Source organism: Oryctolagus cuniculus, chromosome X, assembly GCF_964237555.1.
Source record: "Oryctolagus cuniculus chromosome X, mOryCun1.1, whole genome shotgun sequence".
Classification (NCBI taxonomy): Eukaryota; Metazoa; Chordata; class Mammalia; order Lagomorpha; family Leporidae; genus Oryctolagus; species Oryctolagus cuniculus.
In genome coordinates this window covers 113,824,783-113,848,985 of record NC_091453.1, presented here as the reverse complement: position 1 = coordinate 113,848,985, position 24,203 = coordinate 113,824,783, and the positions used below count along the sequence as shown (strand labels likewise).

Here is a 24,203-nt window from a genome sequence, read left to right as displayed (position 1 = left end):
ATGAGACACTATAAAAAGAACTTTCTATTTCAGGATGCAATTTCAATGCTTTAAGGACTCTTATGCTACCAGCATAACATTTCAGCTTGAAATCAAGCTCACATATGAATTGTGAAGGGCTTCTTGGGGTGGGGAAGAGACAAAAATTATAACTTACCAGCAAACATCATCATATGCTGAAAATTTGATCCAATCTTACTTCTTCTACCCAAATTAAGTAAGAGGGACAAGGGGTAAATATTGGCAGCTCTTCCCAAGAAAATAGCAATCTAAAATTATTAATAGGTTAAGGATCATGTTTTTTTTACCATTAATATCTCTCAGACTCTAAATTCAAGATGGTAAAAGACTATTTTAGGGAGCCCAGTTTTTACCAAACAGTTGCTTGGTTCCATTGTCTAACAGAGGACTGTCCCACAGAACCTTCTACAGTAGAAATTTTCTGTATCTGCACTGTCCAATATGGCGAGCACCTGAAATGTAGCCAGTGTGAAGGAGGAACTGAAGTTTTAATATCTTTTCTTTTTTTTTTTTTTAAAGATTTTATTTATTTATTTATTTATTTTTTGACAGGCAGAGTGGACAGTGAGAGAGAGAGACAGAGAGAAAGGTCTTCCTTTGCCGTTGGTTCACCCTCCAATGGCCGCCACGGCCGGCACACTGCGGCCAGCGCACCGCGCTGATCCGATGGCAGGAGCCAGGAGCCAGGTGCTTTTCCTGGTCTCCCATGGGGTGCAGGGCCCAAGCACCTGGGCCATCCTCCACTGCACTCCCGGCCACAGCAGAGAGCTGGCCTGGAAGAGGGGCAACCAGGACAGAATCCGGCGCCCCGACCGGGACTAGAACCCGGTGTGCCGGCGCCGCTAGGCGGAGGATTAGCCTAGTGAGCCGCGGCGCCAGCAATTTTAATATCTTTTCATTGTAATTAATTTATAGCAAATAATCATATGTGGCTAGTTGCTACCAACTTAGACAACACAGTTCTAACATGGAAAATTCATTAGAGGAAGAGAAACATGTTTAAGCAGAGCTTCTTTACCATATTTTTAAAAGACTCATTCATTCATACACTCATTTGAAAGACAGAGCAACAGAGAGAGATGGAGACAGAAAGAAACAGTGACCTCGTCCATATACTGGTTCACTCACTGAATGGCCACAAAAGCCAGATCTGGGCCAGGCCAAAGCCAGGAACTCCATCCTGGTCTCCCACACGGGTGGCATGAGCCCAAGGACCTGGGCAGTATTCCACTGCCTATTCAGGAGCATTAGTAGGAAGCTGGAGTAGAAGTAGAGTAGCCGGGACTGCAACTGGCATTCTGATATATATGAGATGTTGGTGTCACAAGGGGCAGCTTAACCTGCTGAGCCACAACGCTGACCTATCTTTACCATGTTTTGAAGATTGACTATAATAGGTTAATTCAAGGTCATTGTCAGTGTTGACAGAATGAGGAAAAAGACTAGCTAAACTTCCCCTTCCTCCCTCAGAACAAAGAAAAGGAGCACATTGACCACATCATAACACTGAAATTCCTGCTAGCCCTAATATGTCCCAGTAAGTCTACACTTCCAACCTGCTCCAAAGGAAAGGTTTAATGTGCACTCAGATTGGTTTTAACTAGAAACCTTTCCTCCAGTTGCTAGCTATAGATAATCTTGTTTTACAACTACATCTTTAATTTTAGGGTTCATAACACAGTTTCCACCCCATTTCCTGAAAGGAACATAAAGGAAAATGTCATTAAAAACAAAACAAGGTTGAGGAAATAGTGCTGGCCTAAGGAATTTGGGAAAAGGGTAGGGTCTGTAAGCTGAAAGGTGACAGGAACTGCCACAAAGCATTGTATGCTCGTCCATAAAGTTGCTTCCTGTGGGAGTGCTGGTTCACAATTCTGATACTGTTATCCAAGTCTATTGGAACTGAACAACTAAGTAAAGGTATGGCAAATGGCAGGAGCCAGGTTTCTTGCTGTTGAAATGGGAGTTTACAGATCAATCAAGGGAAGAGGCTGTGTAGACAGTGATATGAACTCATGTTTAGCTTAATAGTGATACAGATGGTTACACAGAAAACACTGATAGATGTATGCACATCTATGAGTTAGTACATCCATACAGATTTAGTTAGTATATACATATGTATTTCCTTGCTCTGTCTGCCAAGAGGGCACTTTGGCTTCCACCTTGGTACACTCTCAGCTCATTCATTCTGGCAGAAGCCATGCTATGAGCTGCTCCATGGAAAGGCCCACGTGGGAGCCTCCATCCATCAGCTAAGCCAGTGAGTTGATTCAGCCCCAGTCAAGGCTGAAGAGAAGCCGCTGCCAACAGTTTAACTGCAACCTTGTAGAGATAGATCCTAGAGACAGAATCACCCAGAGAGGCTGCTTCAGGATTCCTGACCCTTAGAAACTGTGTGAGATAATGCACCTTTGATGTCTTAAGCAGCTAAGTTTTAGGGTAATTTGTTACAAAATAAATGATACACTTCCTTATGTCACTCTCAGCAGATGATCTCACCTACTACTTCACAGATAAAATAGGCCCCCTCCAGTAGGAGCTCCATCTAATACATGCCTGGCATCTCTACATAACCTATTCTCTCTTGTCACAGTGAAAGAGCCAGCCCTCCTCTTAGTGAAGGGCAACTCCTCTCCATATACTTTGGGCTGTATCTCCTGCCTTCTCTTGAAGCTTATGCTACTGACTTCTCACTTACACATACGCAGCTTCTTTCTTTAAATTGGTTTTAAAGACTCAATTTGCTCATATGAGTTAGTGAAGGGAAAGAAGGAGGGAATGAGAGAGCAAGCACAAGCATACATCTTTTTCTTTTTTAAAAAAAATATTTATTTATTTATTTATTTTGAAGTCAGAGTTACAGAGGAAAGGAGAGACAGAGAAAAGAGAGGTCTTCCATCCACTGGTTCACTCCCCAGTTAGCTGCAACAGCTGGAGCTGCACTGATCTGAAGCCAGGAGCCAGGAGCTTCTTCCAGAACTCCCACACAGGTGTAGGGACCCAAGAACTTGGGCCATCTTCTACTGCTTTCCCAGGCCATAGCAAAGAGCTGGATTGGAAGTGGAGTAGCGGGGACTCAAACTGGCACCCAAATGAGATGCCGGCACTGCAGGCAGCCGTGGCCTTAGCTGCTACGCCACAGCGCCGGCCCCCAAGCACACATCTTAATTCAACCTTTTCTCATCTTGTACCTACTTTCCTGTGGCATGATCTGCTAACTGTTCCCCAGAATCTATCATTTCCTTCTCTTTAGTAGAACAGGACAATTGTATCTTTTGGACTTGGCAGAGTCTCTTGACTTTTATGATATTTCAATCTGTCAACAATACTTGTGCAATAAACAAAAATAAAAATAGGGGCTGGTGCTCTGGCACAGGAGGTTAGAGCCTGGCCTGTAGTGCCAGCATCCCATATGGGCACTGGTTCAAGTTCCAGCTGCTCCACTTCCAATCCAACTCACTGCTAATGTGCCTGGGGAAATCAGCAGAGGATGACCCAAGCACCCACAAGGGAGATCCAGAAGAAACTCCTGACTCCTGACTTTGGATCAGGTCAGCTCTAGCTATTGCAGTCATTTGGAGAGTGAACCGGTGGATGGAAGACCTCTCTCTCCCTCCTCTTACTCCCTCCCACCCTCCCTCCCTCCCTCCCTCGCTCTCACTCTCGCTCTTGCTCTCCCTGTAACTTTCAAATAAATAAAATAAATCTTCTTAAAAAATAAATATAGATGGGGCCAGCACTGTGGCTTAACAGGTTAAACCGCTGCCTGCAGTGCCGGCATCCCATTTGGGCACCATTTCAAGTCCCGGCTGCTCCGCTTCCTATCCAGCTCTCTGCTGTGGCCTGGGAAAGCAGAGATGGCCCAAGTCCTTGGGCCTCTGCACCCATGTGGGAGACCTGGAAGAAGCTCCTGGCTCTTGGCTCCTGGCTTCGGATTGGCTCAGCTCCAGCTGTTGCAGCCAATTGGGGAGTTAACCAGTGGATGGAAGACCTCTCTCTCTCTCTGCCTCTCCTTCTCTCTCTGTGTAACTCTGACCTTCAAATAAATAAATAATTTTTTAAAAAACATCCCATAAAAAATAAAAATAAAAAATAAATAAATATAGAACAGAAAAAAAGTTGTGGGGCCAGTGTTGTGGCACAGCAGGTAAAGCTACTGCCTGTGATGCCAGCATCCCTTACGGGCACCGGTTCATGTCCCAGTTGCCCCACTTCTGATCCAGCTCCCTGAAAATGCACCTGGAAAATGCAGCAGAATATCCTGCAAGTGCTTGGCCCCCTGCTACCCATGTGAGAGATCCAAAAGAAGTTCCTGGTTCCTGACTCCAGCCTGACCCAGCCCTGGCCATAGTGGCCATCTGGGTAGGTGAACCAACAGACAGAAAATTTCTGTCTCTCTCTCTCCGCCTCCCTCCCTCTAATTCTGACTTTCAAATAAATAAATAAATCTTTTTTTTTTAAAAAAAAAGTTGCAATCTTAGGGCCAAAGCTGTGGCGTAGCAGTTAAGGCCGCGGCTGCATGCAGTGCCGGTATCCCATATGGGCGCCAGTTCGAGTCCTCGCTGCTCCACTTCTGATCCAGCTCTCTGTTATGGCCTGGGAATGCAGTACAAGATGGCCCAAGTCCTAGGGCCCCTACACCTGTGTGGGAGTTCTGGAAGAAGCTTCTGGCTCCTGGCTTCGGATCGGCACAGCTCTGGCTGTTGTGGCCAACTGGAGAGTGAACCAGTGGATGGAGGACCTCTCCCTCTCTCCCTCTCTCTCTCTCTCTCTCTCTGCCTCTCCTTTATCTGTGTAACTCTTTCAAATAAATAAATCTTTTAAAAAAAGGTTGCAATCCTTATCTGCCTTTCTCAAAGGAAATTTTATACATTTCAGTGTGTTCTTATCAACAATACCCACCCCAGACTACATGAATATCTCAATTAAAAATAGTTTGAAAATAGAACACATGATAAAGGATACAAATGCTCCTACTACAAATGTTGGGTTAAAGACATGGTTCTGGAAGGTGAACAGTGTCAGTCCCATGTAGGAGAAGATGAAATTCTCTGCCAAGAAATTGAGAAGCTCAAACAACTGAAATGAAATTTTAAAAGATTAGTCCAGTAAATAAATTCCATCATACAATTTTAAAGCATGAGTATTATTAAGATAATGAAACACACATTTCAAATACAAGATGTTCATGCATACACCAAAAAATATGTAATTCGGAAGGAAGCAAATATAGATGGCATTTCCAGTCCCATAGAAAAAGCCTGGAATGTTATCACCCCCTGCCCCAATCAGCTTCTCTTCTCCAAACTCCCATCTTCAGTCCTTCTTCTCTTCCTCCTCCAAACCCTGACGACTTTTCTATTGGAATGTTCCTTGTGTCCCTGCCACTGGCCTAGTCTAGCCTTCATCACTTCCCCTAGAATGCTGCCAAACAACCCTAACTGGTATCCTGCCACCCACCATCTTCCACCCTGCCCATCCAATGCATCCCTAAAAATAGCAGTTTAAGGTACCTCCCTCTTTTTTTTTTTTTTTTTGACAGGCAGAGTTAGACAGTGAGAGAGAGACAGAGAGAAAGGTCTTCCTTCCGTTGGTTCACCCCCCAAATGGCCGCTACAGCCGGCGCGCTGTGCCAATCCGAAGCCAGGAGCCAGGTGTTTCTCCTGGTCTCCCATGCGGGTGCAGGGCCCAAGCACTTGGGCCATCCTCCACTGCCTTTCAGGGCCACAGCAGAGAGCTGGACTGGAAGAGGGGCAACCGGGACAAAACCGGCGCCCAATCTGGGACTAGAACCCGGGTTGCTGGTGCCACAGGTGGAGATTAGCCAAGTGATCCGCGGCACTGGCCAGGTACCTCCCTCTTTACTAGCTATAAATCTAATTCAATTTCTATTATCCTGGCATAGAGAGCTTCATGACAACTCTTAATTTTAAAGTGGTATAACTGAAACACAGTTATATAACTTGCTTCTGGTTACACACCCAGCAATGGGTAGAGTCAAGATTTGAAATAATATATTTACTTCAGAGTCCCAGGTTTAATTAACACCACAGGGGTTGGCAAACTTTTCCTGTGAGGGACCAGAGAGCAAAATATTTGGGGTTCTGCAGGCCACAAGGTCTCTGTTACAATTCTGCTAGTATAGCACAAAAGCAGCTAGACCATATATTTTTTAAAAATCAGTGTGGCTGTGTGCCAAGGAAACCTTATCAGTAGACACTGGAATGTGAATTTCCTTTAACTTTCATAGGTCACAAAATATTTTTTGATATTTTCCCAACGGTTTAAAACATAAAAACCATTCTCAGTTCTCAGAATGGTGAGGGCTGGATTTGGCCCAGGAGGTTCAAATTTCCCAAGCCCTGCTCCACTTCCTACAGCCATCTAAGTGTATTAATTCGCCCTAGACCTTTCCAAGTCCTTCTCAACCGTCTAGGCACACCACCTTCTCTACGACAGGTCCTCAACTTTTCTGATGTCTTCTATGGCATACAATCTGAAGCACACCATCTTAAGTTCTTATGAGTTGTAGGCATCTTGTATCTACAAGTTTTCTACCACTAACAAGATTGGAAACTTTTATTCTGTTGGTTTTTATTCCCCACCCATACTACGTAGGAAAATAATGAATCATTCAGCTGGTTTTCTTCTCTACACATAATGCACTGAATTTACTGGTAAGAAGGATTTGTAACCCAAATTATGTGCTTAAGGGGGGAAAAGCCTACTTTCTTTTGAGGTGTTGGGAAAGCAAAGGTCATTCACTATGTTTGTGGCTCAAGAAGAAATAAATAAAGCAAAGGTACCATTGTTCCTGCTTTAGCATTGGTCCTCTCTACGCTAATTTCACTATGTTCTAATTATCTGGCAAAACTTAAAGCTTCACAGTTCTCACTCTAACCATAAGCAGGTATTTATCTGCTTTTATTCCTTGAAGGCTATTTCCTTTACAATTCCCTCCAAGTACCCTACACATCGAATCACTCAGCACCATCTAAAGCCCAACCACTGTTGTAGTCTCCTGATGTTCCAGAACCAAAACAGCTTTGCATTGCTTGAATGGAGACTGAAGAAAGTTAATCATCTCTGTATCACTCAGCAGAAAACTGAGTCACACCAGAAGTTAATCAATCTGTACAACATGACAATCGTTCTAACCAAAACTAAAGTGAACTTCCAAAACATTCCTCTTAGAAGTTATTAGATTAGGAAAACAGTATGCGAAAAGGAAGTTATCTGACTGGTTATTGGAGCCACAATAATAATAGGTACTACATATTCTGCTGACCTATGTCCATTCTAAAAGTTGTCAACCTTCAATCTATCAGTTCCATTTATTTCTAGAGTCAAAAGAAGAGTCTTAAATAGATCAATGATTAATTCTGAGTAAAAAAGAAAGCCTCTCTGTTTTGAAAGAAGGAAGTTTATTGTCAACTACAATTTTCTCACCTGTTTAGTTCTGTGCTGAGACTCCGTAGACAAGTTATTGTAGGTATAATGTGCTTGTGTGATGCCACAAAACAATACTGCAACCACACCTATAAATATAATGAGTTCCAAGTTTATGTAAAAGGATGATTCCCAACTTTTACACTGAGGCTTTATTTTACAGACACAAATTATATGCTTAGGATCAAAAGTTTCATTTGTGACTTCCTGTTGAGAAGAAGCACATTTCATTGAAAATATTTTTTACATTCTAAAGTGGTAGCCTATATCCCAAGCATAATATGTTCAAAATACTAAAGAAGTTGATCCATTTGTAGAAGAAGTGACTTGCAAAGTCACTCCTCATTAGGGTTTATGATCAGAAGGAGAAAGTAACCTACCTGTGAAGCCCCATGCTTCAGCCAAGAGGAAGGTACTCCAGGACATCAAGAAGAACAAGCCTGTCTCCAATAACTGGAACTCCCGTAATTTGGTAAACTTTGTTACGTAAGACTGTTAAGGTTGGTAACAAGATCTTGTAATATGACAGTGTGAGCAGACAAAATAGTCTAAATGAGGCAATCATAGAGGCAAAAGAAAGGTTCTCTGGCCTAACACAAAAGTCAGAGAACAAGGAGGCACCAAAGTATAAAAAATTTCTAAAGTGAACATCTTCCTGCAGTTTTCAGCCTTCCCTTTAGTGAGGAAGTCCTACAGTTTAGCCACGCCTATTGCTTTAAGGGTGTCACTGTCAGAGACCTTGCCAGAAACCATGCAGCAAGGACAGAGAGCCAGGAACAATCAGGCCCACAACATGCCAATTCTATTAATTTATGACTCAAACGAAGACTTCTGCAATTTTAGCAATTTAAATTTATTAAAACATGTAATTTGCATGAGATTTGACATTTATTTGATCTTCTATCACCTTCTGTGATGTAGAGCACTCATTCCATGATGAAGAAGAAACTAAGGCACTTCATTCACTTACACTACTCTAAAAAGTATCTATAGACAACAGTGGAAGGGGCCTATGCCAAAGAGTGACAAATCTCAGACCAGAATCTAGAACCACCTCGACAACTACATGTTGCAACAAAATGATAAATAAGATATACCTGTAGTTCCTATCCTCAAGGAATATGCAATAAGGAAGAGATATTATCTGTTCTGTCTCCTTCTTCATAACTCTTTCACTTCCCCTTTATGTCTCAGTTCATCATGAAAAGGTCATAAAAAAGTCTCTTCCAGCACAAAGAAGCAGTATACTAACCAAAGAGAAAACAGAAATATTAAAAAAGGTATTTTTATATTAAAACATATTTGTTGTATAAGAAAACAAATAAAAAACAAAAAAAATTTGTTTTAAAAAAACAAATAACATGTTATTTGTTTTACAAAAATGTATCTTTACAAGTTTTAGAGCTGGAAACTAGATACTATCTAGTGACACTCATCTTTCTGTCATCCCTGCCCTCCACTTTCCTATACTTGAGAGCCAAAGAGGTGAAGTGTCAGTTTCTATCATGTTTGCATCTGTCCCTATAACAGAAGCTCCAGGGAAGCAGAAGCCACATTTGTCTTGCTTATCTTTGATAACCACAGTCCACAGTACAGTATCTAACATGTAACAGGCAATGAATAAATGCCTTCTGAATGAATACAAGAATTGCTTGCCCAATATTTCTCATAGGTCATTAGTGGCAGTACCAGGACTATAGCCCAGATTCTTGGCGTTCCCAACCTGAAGCTTTAGAGCATAAAGGTTAACACTGGGAAAGCTGAGATGTCCTCTGATATATCCTAACCTGGAACCACATGTTGTTCATTTGGTGGCATGGTTGTACATTTCATACTTGTCCTATTAAAAAAAAAGAACAGAAGATGGCCAGGCTGACCAGCAGCACACAACACCCAAAGGCTTTTTGGAATATATCTGCTGCTACATCGATTTAATTTACAGCCTTAAAATTCACCCTCAAGGGGATACTATGTCTAATTAGATTATTTTTTAAATTTAAGTTTTAGATTAACATAATATTTGAACACATTTAAAGGAGTACACTGCAACTTCTCAACACTACAAAAAGTTTACACTAATCTTACCAACTCATATTGAATGCTTTAGGGCACTGAGCTCTATGCAAAGCAATGAAGTCCTCTAATTTATTTACTGGTAAACATTATTGCTTAATATTTTCAAACCAAGCACTTGGTTATAAGGTTAATAATTACAATGCAATATCCATCAGGGAACTGGGAGAAACCACAGAATACAGCATTCAACTACTCAATTAAAGAAAAGATTAACATAATAGCAGGATATTAAAGCTGTCACCACTCCAGTAGCAGCACCCATGGCGAAAGATCCACTGAAGATCCCAAGGAAAATCCCAATAGACTTGAACATGGCTGTGACATCAAAAGTGTGACTGTTGTCTCCAGCTGGCTGGTATGCCACTATTGAGCTACAAAAGAGAGAACATTCTTACTTCTAGAAGGAACTTTTACTTTAAAACATTAGCAGTATAGAGATTAAAAGAAGAAATCAGAGGAAGAAAAAAATCTCCAAAATCTATGGGTTTCAATTGCCAAAACATTGTCAAAAGGTGGTTTTTCATTAAATGACATTTTAGGAGGTGAACCTTTTAAATTCCTCTCCTTGTAAGCAGAACCAAGATTTTCCCTCCAACCTCAATATACTGTACCACACTATTCTTTTGTGATTCTGTTTAATAAATGTTAGTGTTGAGTGCCTGAACACCCTAACATACTAATGGGAAAGAACTAATTAAAAATTCTACTTGTTTCCAGCAGAGGTACAGATACAAAGATTATTGATTGTTCAATACTCAACTTGATCACCTTTTGGTTTTCCTATATGGGAAAAAAGATTACTGAAAGACCCTTTCTTTCCAACTTTCAGAATATCAGAATGAGCCATGTGCTAATATCTATTCACTCACTCAAATGGACTTTTCTTTTTTTAAAGATTTATTTATTTGAGAGGCAGAGTTACAGACAGAGAGGCAGAGACAGATCCACCATTCGCTGGTTCACTCCCCCAAATGGACACAATGGCCAAAGCTGGGTCAATCCAAAGCCAGAAGCCAGGATCTTCCTCCGGGTCTCCCGCAAGGGTGCAGGGGCCCAAGGACTTGGGCCATAATCAACTGCCTTCCCAGGCCATTAGCAGGGAGCCTGATTGGAAGTGGAGCAGCCAGGACTCAAACAGGCACCCATATGGGATGCTAGTGCTATGCCACAACGATGGCCCCTCAAATGGAATTTTTCAGGAGAAAGGATTCAAAAGGCCATACAAAGAATTAGAATCTCCTTAACAGTACTTTGAACACAGATGGATCCTCTACCCCAAACTTGGGACAGTAAGTCACTCTGAACCAGGCTATGAAAGGCAATTATAGAAGACACTCTCCATCTTGAACTCACAGTCCAAACGTGGTCTGAAAAAGCTTCTTTATAATGGTCAGCCTAGGAAATAGAAATAGCTGAGAAAATCACTGCTGCCAGCAGGTCTCTGCCAACAGTGCTTATCATTATGAAATCAGTTCTCATCTCAGTTAACTGAGATACCAACATTATAAAAAGTCCAGACTCCAAGACATCATACAAGTTGAGTCAAAGAAAAGGAAGAGGAAAAACATATTCTTAAAAAATATAATGGGGGTTGACGTTGTGGCATAGTAGGTGAGGCCTCCGCCTGTGGTGCCAGCATCCCATATGGGCACCAGTTCAATCCCAGCTGCTCCACTTTCCATCCAGCTCCCTGCTGATGGCCTGGGAAAGCAACAGAAAATGGCCCAAGTGCTTGGGTTCTTGAACCCACATTGGAAACCCAGAAGAAGTTCCTGACTTCAGATCAGCACAGTTCCAGCCATTGCAGTCATTTGGGGAGTGAATCAGCAGATGGAAGACCTCTCTCTCTGTCTCTCCCTCTCTCTGTCTGTAACTCTGTCAAATAAATAAGTAAATCTTTAAAAAAAAATAATTAATTCTCCCTGTGGTTTCTACAATGTTTCTCTAGTTCAGGGACTGAAAAAAATCTGCTTGCTATATCATGTACAAGTTTTTTTCATGCCTCCAAGATTAAATTAAAAAAATCTAAAAGCAAACTAAAATTTCCTAATGTGTATCTATTTAATTGAAGTATAACACTGACATTAATACCTGGTAATGACACCTAGAAATTTCTGAGACTCCATCTGAATTGAAAGTTTTAAATATTTGTGTTTAAATGTTCAAAATAACTAAATCCTTTTTTGGACCAGCCATTTGATACTGTTTTGATAAATAGGAAGAAGCTTTTAATACTATGCTTTTTGTTGTTAAAACAACCTTCCTTCTCCCTGGCAACATTTTTCAAAATGCTGAGTGAAAAAAATATCTATGCCATGCCTCCTGAGGTTGATTCCCCTGGATCAGTTCATGTAAATTCAAGATTCACACTAATCATTATTTATTCTTTAATCACTAAAGTATGTATGAAACATTAAAAATAATTTGGGCTAAGAAGAGATGAGAGAGGTTTGTTTTCTTCTATTTTAGGCCAATGCTTGCCTCTGCATTGAAATCTGAACTAATTTTTTCCACAGCGGACATTTTATCTTTAGGCAGCAATATTTTTATGATTTACAAATCCTGAAAGTAACACAACGTACTCTTTAGAGGGAAAATACCACTCTATCATTTCACTACCCCTACAGACCTTATTTTCTTTCTGGGTTTCCTCCCTCTCTTTTTTGTTACATGCATTCTGTTTCATCCTCAATTGTAGTCCTAATGAACTCACAGCTTCAAATTCTACTTCTTATTACAGTCTCTATAAACATGTTAACATTTCAAAGTAATCCAACTGGATAAAGCATCATTAAACCATTTCCCCAGGGTTAGACATTTAAAGGCTGATTCTAATATTTCTGCTACTATAAATGACAATGTGGATTAACATCTTTGTGCTTTTTTACATATTTTGAACTATTTCCTTGTACTACATTTCTTTTTTTTTTAAAGATTTATTTATTTGAAAATCAGAGTTACATAGAGAGAGAAGGAGAGGGGGAGAGAGAGGAGAGGAGAGGGGGAGAGAGGGAGAAAGAGGGAGAAAGAGAGAGAAAGAGAGAGAGGGAGGGAGAGAGATCTTCCATCTGCTGGTTCACTCCCTAGTTGGCTGCAATGGCTGGAGCTTCCACCAGGACTCCCATGTGGGTGTAGGGGCCCAAGGACTCGGGCATCTTCTACTGCTTTCCAAGCCATAACGAGAGCTGGATCGGAAGTGGAGCAGTGGGAACTCGAACTGGCACCCATATGGGATTCCGGTGCTGCGGGCAGTGGCTTTAACCACTATACCGCAGCGCCGGCCCACTTGCACTACATTTCTAAACATGGACTACCATCTTACTTATGGCTAGTTTCACATGTTGCTCAACTACTTTCAAAATGTTCTTAGTGTAGGGGTGGGGGGCAGGTGGGAGTAGTGTCATGATGCGGCAGGTTAAGTCAAGTCCCAGCTGCTGCACTTTCAACCCAGCTTCCTGCTAATGTGCCTGGGAAAACAGTAGAAGATGGCTCAAGTCCTTGGGCTCCTGCCGCCCACATGGGAGACCTGGATGAAGCTCCTGGCTCTTGGCTTGGGCCTGGCCCACCCCTGGCCATTGTAGCCATCTGAGGAATGAACCAGAAGATGAGAGATCTCTCCCTCTCTCTCTAACTCTGCTTTTCAAATAAAAAATCATTTTTTTAAAAAGTTCTCTGGTCCAGCAATGTGGCACAGTAGGCTAAACTATGGCTTAACAAAACTAGCATCTCATTGTAGAGCTGGTTTGAATCCCAGCTGCTCAATTTCCAATCCAGCTCCCTGCTGCTGCACCTGGGAAAGCAACGGAAGATGACCCAAGTCCTTGGGCCCCTGCCACCCATGTGGGAGAGAGAGATGGATTCCTTGGCCCCTGGGTTGGGTCTGGCACAGCCTTGGTTGTTCTGCCATTTTGAGAGTGAACCAGCAGATGTAAGAGCTCTCTCTGTCTCTCCTCTCTCTGTTTATTCTGCCTTTTGAATAAATTTAAAAAAAATAAAAATGATCCAACAGAAACATTCTCAATAACTCGCAAAAATTTACACATAAATATCCTTATTGCAAAGCTAGTCATGGTAACGTAATATTAGAAAACATCAAATATTAATCAATAGGGGATTGGAAAGGTTAATTTGTAGTGCATCCATATAATAGGATAATAGAGGTGTTAATACAGTACCATGTGCAAGTGAAAAATTCAAGTTACATAAAATTAGATATAGTACCAGGCCTATGTTTAAAATTATTAATGTATTTGTATATAAATGTATATAAATATCCTAATGAAAAAAGTCTGGTCTCTCTCATTTTGTTTCAGGAGCCATGTGGGAGACCCAGATGAAGCTGCTGACTCCTGGCTTCAGCTTAGTCCATTGCTGGCTGTTGCAGGCACTTGGAGAGTGAACTATTAGATATATGATCGCTCTCTCTCTCTCATTTTCTTTCAAATATAAATAATTAATTAAAAAACAACTTCAAATATAAATTTCAAGAAGGGTTGATTAACATGTTAATTGGCAAACAGAACTCTTTCAGAAAGAGGCTCCCTCCCCTTTGATGCAAAGCTATTTAAAATATATGAGGAGGAAACCTATTATCTTTTAATCCCATTTTTGAAGCCCCTTCATACATGGCAGATTATCATCAAACTAAGACCATACACCACAGAGTGGAATATTTGCATCTTATGTATTTTAAATCACATCAAAGGCAGATAAAAGATGATAATCAACACATTTCCAAGCACTCCAGCCAGTAACCTCCCAGAGTCAGCAACACAACTATTTTCCCTTCAGCTCTTGGACAAGAACTCATTAAGATACTCACACAACTGACAATGTTCCTGCTCTGACACTATCTAGACAGAGTCCTCTTTCATGAGAGTTCCAGCATAGAATGTAATGAGTTAACTTATCTCATCAACCTAGAATGGTACTAGCTACGTGCCATCCTTAGGAGAACTGAGAAAGAATCACACAAATGGTTTTCCATTCGGCTTCATTCTCTCACAGAACACCATTTGCAAAAGGCTGCAACTGAAGGACCAGCACAACCCTTTATGCTAAGTGCTATATGGAAAGGGCTTCTCTTTATGTATGATTCACACAGAACAATGGATCCCCCCCTCTCCTGCTCCAAGCTCAAAATCTTTCAATAAGGTTTTCTTGCTTCCCCCAACAATATTCAACCACTCCTAGAGTTGCAGGAAATAAGAAACCAAAAACCAAGGCACAGGGCACATCACTTCAAGACAGGACCAGAGCAGAGATTGGCTGACTCTTAATCCATCAGGACAATGAGAAAGGAACATTTCCTTAATAAGATGATTAAGCAGGAGAACTGATGCTAAAAGTAACTTCCTATACCATATTGTTTTCATTCAGCAGCACTGATAACCTCACATGTATCTAAGTACTAGAAGATTAACCATCTTTATAGCTTCATTTTTATAACACTTAATTTACAACTACAGTATCCATTTCTTCCTCCCTTCAAATAATATACAATTTTCATTTTGTACATATCATCCATCACTCAGTGCTTATGTTCAGTATCAATAGGAGCTACAGCCTTTAGATTTTATTTCTTAAAATAAACTTACAGTAGTTGCAGACAGTTGCAAAACAATCCAGCAATAAATATGGCAGGGACGGTGTGACATTTATATAAGTTGCATTCCCAAAAAAAGACTGTATCTGTTTTATATATTTCATACATATCATTTAAAGGATTAGTGTAACATCTCAGAAACGGTAATTCCCCACTTAGCAGTCAGGCAATGAAGGCAACCAGGCTATGCAAAGCAGAGTGACTTACTATTCTCTTTTAGCTATTAACAAGGTAGAAATTAAGGAGAGGGGCCAGTGTTGTGGTGTAGCAGGTAAGTCACCTCCTGCAAGCCAGTTTGAGAACCGTCTGCTCCATTTGCAATCCTGCTCCTTGTTAATGGACCTGGGAAAGCAGCAGAAGATGTCCCAAATGCTTGGGCCCCTGCACCCATGTGGAAGACCTGGAAGAACTCCAGGTTCCTAGCTTTGGCCTAGTCCAGCTCTAGCAGCCATTTGGGAAGTGAAACAGTGGATGGAAGATCTCTCTCTCTTTTTCTCTAACTCTGCCTTTCAAATAAATAAAAAATAAATATTTAAAAAATGAAGGAGAAACATATAAAGAGACGATGTGAAGGGCTCTTCTCACAGAAATTTCTGGTATGAAGGGAAGGCAACTATCTATAGTGGGTAATATTTGCTTAGTAAGAGTGGGTAGGCAGGACTGAGTTTCTCAGAGCTTCAAACCTGTTCTTCCACGTGCAAACACCTTGTAATAACTTGTACAGTAATTTCTATAATTAGACAAAAGATACTACTCATTCAATAAATGTCTTCAATAAAAATATATCAACACTTCCAAAGATTAAAAATCTTTCTGAAATGATTATTTTAAATAAAAGAAACACAAATTAAGGTACAATGAGATACTTCTCAATTATCAAGTTGGCAAAAATATAAAAACTTAACAAACTCTCTGGTGAAGCTATAAGGAAACAGACACTCCCTTAATTCAGTGGGTAAAGTGCAAAGTGGTATTATTATTTTATAGGCAATTTAGCAATGTTTAATAAAATTCCAAATATATTTATCCCTCAACCCACCAATCTCACTTCTGGGAGTTTATCCTACCCTCATACTTATGCATGTACAAAATGAAAAAAGTTCAAGATTAATCACTGCAGTGTTAATTGGGTCAGCATAGAGTTGAAAATCCTTCAAATATGCAGCAAGGAGAGACTGAGCAAATAAACTATAGTACAGTTCACACGTAAAATTCTATGTAGCTGCACACAAAAAATAAAACTCGTTTTTAATATGAAAGATCCTCAGAATATACTTATGTGAGAGAACATATATAGTAGGCTACTTTAAAAATAAGAAATGAGAGGCAAGTAAGTACAGTTATGTATATTTCTGCTTAAATTTGAATAAAAAATATTAGGATACACAAGAAACTAATGAAATGGTTATCTTAAGGGTCTGCGAACAAGTGGAGAGGTACAGAAGTAAAATTGACTTGTGAACATGTGAATATATTATCTGCTCAAAAAATTAAATCCAATTAAAAAATAAAATGGTGGTTGTCTTCTTGGAATTGTGCCTATGAAATACATAAAATCTGTTCTCCTTACAATAAAAATGTTTAAAACAATATACACAAAAATATTAAAATACAAAATTATATAGAGAGTACAATCATAATCTTGTAAAAAGATCATGCACAAGAGTAATATATAACATTTTCTCTTCCTTTTCCTTCCCTTCATTTTCCAAGTTATCTATAAAGTATGTCTTTCTTCAAGAGACAAAAAATGCCTCATTGATGCAAATGTTTCCATTCATAATGCACTTTATTCAATAAGAGCCTTCCCATTCCTAGTAAACACACTTTGAACATTTAAAAAATAATAAGAAAAGAAACACTTACGAGGACAGCACTATGGCCACAGCATCATTGAGGACACTTTCACCAAACAGAAGTGCATAGAGTTCAACATCTACTTGAAGCTCATGGAATATGGCAAGAACAGTCACTAGCAAGTAGAAATAGAAATATTCAGACATTACAAATAACACATATTCCCCTCACCAGACGATTATAAGAGTTATTTACAAATGCATTTCTTCATCTTTGAATTCAATCCCCCAAAACATTCTCTTATACCATATTAAAGATTCAGTGATTTCATGTCAATATTTTGCTCTTCCCTAAGTGTATACATGGAACATCTCCTTTCTCTCTCTTAAAAACAGCTGAAAATAACCTAGCAGGGCTGAATTGGCCTACATTTTTCATGCAAATGTTAATATTCCCATTTGTGCATTTCCTTTCCATAAAGAATAAATTCAAAATTTCTTATAGACCAGGTGATCATGAATTTTTAATTAAGAAGAATATTATGAAAAGCATCTCCTGCTACAAACATTATTTTTGCCTTGCATCTTTACAGCTCACTTCTATTTGACTGGCAAACTGAAAGTACACCAGTTTGGCAAAGACAGTAGGAAATGAAAACACAAGTTTAGTTTTTAGTTGGGATGGAATTTATGACCAGAATTATAGCTGCTATATTTGATTTAAAAAGAAGCCAACTATCAGGATATTACCGCCTCTGAAGGAAAAAAACGAAAACAACAAATCTTTCTCTTAGGAAAGCAATTACATGAGAATTCTTAGAAAATCAGATGAGATTGAAAAGTTGCATTATAACTGTAACTGCTGAGTCACATACAGCTCACTCAATAAATAAACCCAAGTAGTCATGAAACATTAATATAAGTAAAGATAGGGAGCCTTTTCCAATGTCAGCTATAAAAACAGGAAACCTGCATTTTAAAGATATAATTTCTACTGCAAGGCATTGCAAGTGGGATATACTGATACCAAATCTTTCCAAGAGAAAGAGAGAGGAAGGGTGAAGCAGTGTTGCTCTTTTGTAAAGAGAACCTATCACTCACCCTTCTAGCAAGATGACAATTGCAAAATAACAGAATTGGGACAAGTACCTACATACTTCAGAAAAAAATAACTGTTCAACTTTATATATGCAAAATATTTTTGCTTTAATCATTTGGGCAATACTATATATTAATATAAGAAGTCAACCAACTTAAGTTTTTCATAGGCTCTTGAAAAGTAGAAGAGGTTGCTGCTAGCATGTGGACACAGAAACTGGAGACAACCGGCTCTTTGCAAAAAAAAAAAAAAAAAAAATTCCTACCTGCATACCGATAAAGGGAGTAGTACAAACCAAAAGGTGACAACCTTGGTTATCTTTAAGGAAGCATTTTGATTTCTATCTTTAAAAATGCCAAACTACACAAATATCTCTAAAACAGTCCTCTGACTAATCTTTAAAATCCTCTCTTATGGAGTTGACACTGTGGCGCAATAGGTTAAAGTCCCCGCCTGCAATGTCGGCATCCCATTTGGGTGCTGGTTCGTGTCCCGGCTGTTCCACTTCCAATCCAGCTCCCTGCTAACATGCCTGGGCAAACAGCAGAAGATGGCCCAAGTCCTTGGGCCCCTGTACCCACATGGGAAACACGGAAGAAGCTCCTGACTTCAGATCGGCTCATTTGGGGAGTGAACCAGCAGATGGAAGACTTCTCTCTCTCTGCTTCTAACCGCTATAACTGTCTTTCAAATAAATAAAATAAATCTCTAAAAAAATCCTCTCTTATGAGTATAGAACACATTTTTCTCCTTCCTCATAATGTCATGTGTTATCAGCATTAACACAGGAATTCAGAGATAACCTTATGATCCTTCCTTTAATTGTGCTGGAATGATAACTAAAGAAGATGATTAACTTACAAGGTCAAAGGTAAAACAGAACAAACTTCTACCAATGCCTCAAGGTATAATAAAAGAAAACTTCCATCCTTAGTTCAGAAACTTCAGTCTATGTTCCTATCTCAGTATTTTCATCCTACATTTTCCTCACATTCTAATTTGAATGTGGTTGTTAACTTTACCAGAACTATTAGGAAAATTAAAACCTAATTCAGTACAAGTAAATTCATTCTATAACACAACTTTCCAGAAGATCTGACACTAAAAGGACAGGGGAACAAGCTGTGTTAATATAAAAATAATTTTATAACCATGAGGCCAATATTATAAAAACAATTCCTCAGTATTTATTAAAGGTGACAAAGGACCCAAAATCATAGCCGTGTTAGCACAGTTGCCTAACAATCATTTTAAAACTTTGTTTTCTTACTGTTAAATGCAGATAGCTGAGTATAAATGGAAGATTTTTAGGGAACTGGTTTTCAACACATTTGGAAGGACGTATATAATTATTACCCATTTAAACTAATTTATAATCAAGTTCATCTGCTCCTATACGCAATCACTAGGGACAGAAACCAGTCTATGTGGTGGGTGTTCTGGCGCAGTGGATTAAACTGATGCCTGGGAAGTCTGCAACCATACCAGAGTGCCAGTTCAAGTCCTGACTACTCCGCTTCCCATCCAGCTCCCTGCTGATGCATTTGGGAAGACAGCAGAAGTGCTTGCATCCTTGCCATGCATGTGGGAGACCCTGATGAAGTTCCTGGCTCCTGGCTTCAGCCTGGCTCAACCCTGGCTCTTGCAATCACATGGAAAGTAAACCAATGAATGAGGTCTCTTTAACACTGCCTTTCAAATAAATAAATCTTTAAAAAGAAAAGAAACCAACCTGAATTTCTGAAAAGAAAATCTTATAGCCCTTAAATAAACAATTTGTGGACTGGTAATAGGCAAATGTAAATAAAAAGTTAAAAAAATACAAAAATCTGTGCATAAGTCAAAAAGAATCATGAATTTTGTTTCTTCCTCTGCAATTGGAAAGTATAGTACCAATCATGAATTCTACACCCCAACAAAATAAATACCCACATGTGCTTTGACTGGAAAACACTGTATCTGAAGTGCTAAAGCTCCATTCATGGAAAACATACCTGGATCAGTCGCCGATACGATTGCACCAAAGAGTAGGCAATCTGTAAAGTAAAAATCTCCTGCAAGTTGTCCAGTCACTTTCATCAGTGTCACACAGCCATACATTATTGACCTGTTCAATAAACATACTCTTGACTTTAGAAAAAAATTAACTGGGTTAAAGAAGTTAGAATAAGAATTAAGAAGATGCAAGGAGGGTGCTTAGCTAAGTAGTTAAAATGCCCATGTCTCACAGAGGAGTGCCTAAATCAGATTCCTGGCTGGGAGGCAATAGGGATAACCCAAATAATTAGGTTCCTGTCATACCCTCCCTGGATGCTGTGGCCATGCAGGGAGTGAACCATGGACAGAAACACCCTCTTTCTGTCTCTTTTTCTCTGCATTTCAAATAAAAAATAAAAAATAATTTTTACAAGAAGAATAAAAAGATAGGTCTACTGTAGTATATACTTTCTGACTAATCTCAAATTTAATTCATGTCATTTAAGTATGGTATCACCAAAAAAGGCAATTAAAAAACAAATAAATAAATGTGGTAACACCCTGGCCTTAAGGAAAATTTACTGCAAAAACCCTTAGACACATTCAGAAATATGACATTTAATAGATCAAAAATGCATTATTTCAAAATTACATTTTGAAGTTTAAAATGTATTTTGAGCTTCAAATACTTACCCAATAACAAAACAAGAAATTGCTGTTCCAAGAAAGGCATATGCCAGAATAGATCCAAGGTTTCGAAAGAAATGTCTCTGACAAAAACAAAAAAAAAGTTACCCTATGTTAGAATATTCACCAATTTCTTGTAAAAGGTTTTCCATTTTAGTGTGTCATGCTAATACTATATGTATTATTCACTAGAAGAAACAAGAGAATTCTTACACAGGCATAAATTTCAGCATCTAAAAAGGATAAGGAGAGGGTAAGCGAGGAGACTCTGGAAACAACGGCCTTTTTCTGAAATGTTTAATATTCCTTAAAACCCATGAGTTTGGGGCTGGTGTTTTGGTGTAGCTGGTAAAGCTGTCACCTGCAACTCCAGCGTTCCATATGGGTGCCAATTCAAGTCCCAGCTATTCCACTTCCAATCCAGCTTCCTGCTAATGGCCTGGAAAAATAAATGGAAGATGGTACAAGTGTTTGGGACCCTGCCACCCAACGTGGGAGACATGGAAGAAGCTTCTAGATTCCAACTTCAGCATGGCCCACTCCTAGCCATTGCAGCCATCTGGGGAGTGAACCAGTGGATGCAAGATCCATCTCGCTCTAACTCTCACTTTCAAATAAATAAATAAAACTCCATGAGTTCAAAGGAAATGAAATACAAAAGCACTTACCCTTTTGAGACTATAACCTGCATAAAATATGATAGGAGGAAGTAGTATGTTGAAAAATACTTCCGGATCAAAAGTAACCTGTTAAAACAAAGAGTTATTTTAGATGAATCCCCTTAGAAGGCCTCATATTACATTATCAAATTATAATAAAGAAAAAAGATGAAATGTTACACTGGTCAAAGGCAAGAATATTAGTATGGTAACAATGTTTCATATAGGATAACTGTTGTTCTGATAATCTCAATAACAATAAATTATGAAATACTTTTCAACCACATAACAGAGATAGTATTGGAACAATCAATTAAGTCATATCTGTGGAAAGTACATTAAAATATTTAATAAAAATCTATAAAATAGGAGAAACCATGAACATATCTTTGCTTTAAACAAAAGAGAGCCAAAACTGGTGATTCTAAAATTTAGAAGCATGGCATTATCATTGGCAAGAGGAAATAGATTTGTTATATCAGTGATATCTCTAAAGTGTTGAACATCTCTAATTTGAAATTCCCAAATCTGAAATGTTCCAAAATTCAATACTTTTTGAGTGCCAACATGATGGCACAGGTAGAAAATTCCACCCCAGGAAACTTTGTTTCACGCATAAAATTATTTAAAATATGATATAAAATGAGCACCAGGCTTTGTGTATAAGGTATACATGAAACATACATGAATTTTATGTTTAGACTTGAGTTCCAGGATACCTTATAATGTCTATACAAATATTCCAAAATCCAAAATGCTTCTGGTCCCAAAAATTTCAGATAAAGGATACTCAACCTGTATAATATGGAGTTAAAAAAATTCTATAAAACCAGATTTCTAATCCTGAAAGCCCAACTCATTTTAAGACTTATTTGCTATAATAATGCAGATGCCCCCTTCTGCTCATAAGGCTGCAGTAGGATTTTACATAAACACAAAGATGCCACAATTACACATGCTAACATGTAGTTATTTAGCATTTTTAAGAAACTGGAATTTTCCACAAGTGGAGAGAGCTCTTGCAAGTAAATGTTAAGGTCATATGATATTTTAAAAGCATTAAAGATGGTCAGCAACACAATTTAGTAACTATAAAAGTCAAGTCCTGGGGCCAGCATTGTGGCATAGCGGGTTAAGCGGCCGCCTACAGTGCCAGCATCCCATAAGGGCACTAGTTCAAGTCCCAGCTGCTCCACTTCCAATCCAGCTCCTAGATAATGGACCTGGGAAATCAGTAGAAGATGCCCTAGGTACTTGGGCCCTTGGAGACCTGAATGAAGGTCCTGGCTCCTAGCTTCAGCATGGCCCAGCCTTGGCCATGAACCAATGAATGAAAGCTCTTTTTCTGCCTCTGCCTCTGCCTCTCCCTCTCTGTAACTCTGCCTTTCAAATAAATAAAACTTTAAAAAAAATGAATATAGGGGCCAGCACTGTGGCTTAGCAGGTTAAGTCTCGGCCTATGGAGCTGGTATCCCATATGGGCACCAGTTTATGAGTCCTGGGTTGCTCCACTTCTAATCCAGCTCCCTGCTAATGTGCCTGGAAAAGCAGTGGAAGATATTCAAGTGCTTGATCCCCTGTACCCAAATGGGAGACCTGGAAGAAGCTCCTGGCTCCTGGCTTTGGATCGGCCCAGTTCTGGCCACTGCAGTCATTTGGAGAGTCAACAAGTGGATGGAAGATATCTTTCTCTCTGTCTCTACCTCTCTCTAACTCTAGCTTTCAAATAAATAAATGAATCTTAAAAATGAATATAATTAAGGCAAGAAAGAACTCAAAGAAATAAAAAATGTATGGAATGTTTCAGATATTACCAAATAAACTAAATGTGCTAAAGTACTATAAGGACCATCTGCACATTCAAATGTATATAAATTCTGCTTAACTCAATTCTGGTCACCATTTATTACAAATGTAAGTGATACAGAGTGAAACCAAAAGGGTTACAGCACTTATCCTCAAGGAGAAAATGAAATGTCCAGACATACACATTTCCTTACATTATTACATTTGTTAACCGAGGTTTAACTCCATTTAAAAAGACTAATTATTTAAAATATCATTTATTTGTTGTTCTTTTGAATCACTTGCTACCAGTTAACATACTTGAAAAAAAATCCAAAGATTCCCTTTAATATATAAAACTTACCTTTCTAAGCATCTCATTATCTTGAACATTATTAAGTTCATGGGAACTAATCTCTCCTTTCAGTGTATACTCATAAAATTTTCCACTAACGTTTACCAACAAGGTAGTTGGACTTGACTGCACTTCACAGCTCAGGGTAACATTATTTACATCGCTTGGAACATGAATGCCGTACCGAAGCACAAGGCCCACCAAAAGACCTGGAAATAAAAAAACAACATAAGCTCTTCTTGGGAACAGAGATCACTTCTTTTGTATCCCCCATCACCCCTCTGGATTCATAACAGAAAATCTCTGATGGTAGTCTCCTGTGGCCTCAAATCAATTTTTAAACCAAACACAGTTACAGTTTAAAGTATTACTAAATTCACATATACAAGAGCCCACTTCATATAATCAAGTACAATAGGAAGAAAAAAACATTCCTTAGGGTAACGACACAGATCACTGCATCTCTAGATCAATACAAATGATAAGGGAAGTGACAAAATGCCTTTGGGGCTGACATCGTGGCACAGAGGGTTAGGCTGTTACCTGTGATGCCAGCATCCCATATGGGTGCCAGTTCAAGTCCCAGCTGCTTCACTTCTAATCCAGCTTCCAGCTAATGCACCTGGGAAAGCAGCAGGAGATAGCCCAAGTATTTAGGGCCCTGCCACCCACATGGAAGACCCAAAGAAGC

General features: G+C 39.3%; 1 protein-coding gene across 6 annotated transcripts in view; it reads right to left on the bottom strand.

The window, feature by feature from the left end:
* The window catches only part of SLC9A6 (solute carrier family 9 member A6), a 59,663-nt gene that overhangs the window by 25,044 nt on the left and 10,416 nt on the right, over window positions 1-24,203 (bottom strand). For 3 of the 6 annotated variants that reach the window (XM_051827581.2, XM_051827579.2, XM_051827580.2), the window contains 10 exons: window positions 23,522-23,721; window positions 21,382-21,459; window positions 20,720-20,796; window positions 20,044-20,156; window positions 17,021-17,126; window positions 9,774-9,920; window positions 7,854-7,954; window positions 7,474-7,562; window positions 4,990-5,103; window positions 158-269 (listed from right to left, as the gene is read on the bottom strand). In XM_051827581.2, coding sequence (XP_051683541.1) covers window positions 158-269; window positions 4,990-5,103; window positions 7,474-7,562; window positions 7,854-7,954; window positions 9,774-9,920; window positions 17,021-17,126; window positions 20,044-20,156; window positions 20,720-20,796; window positions 21,382-21,459; window positions 23,522-23,721 — 1,137 coding nt within the window. Of the gene's footprint in view, window positions 1-157; window positions 270-4,989; window positions 5,104-7,473; window positions 7,563-7,853; window positions 7,966-9,773; window positions 9,921-17,020; window positions 17,127-20,043; window positions 20,157-20,719; window positions 20,797-21,381; window positions 21,460-23,521; window positions 23,722-24,203 lie in introns of all 6 variants that reach the window. The other 3 variants (XM_070066928.1, XM_070066929.1, XM_070066927.1) reach the window with 1 other exon arrangement.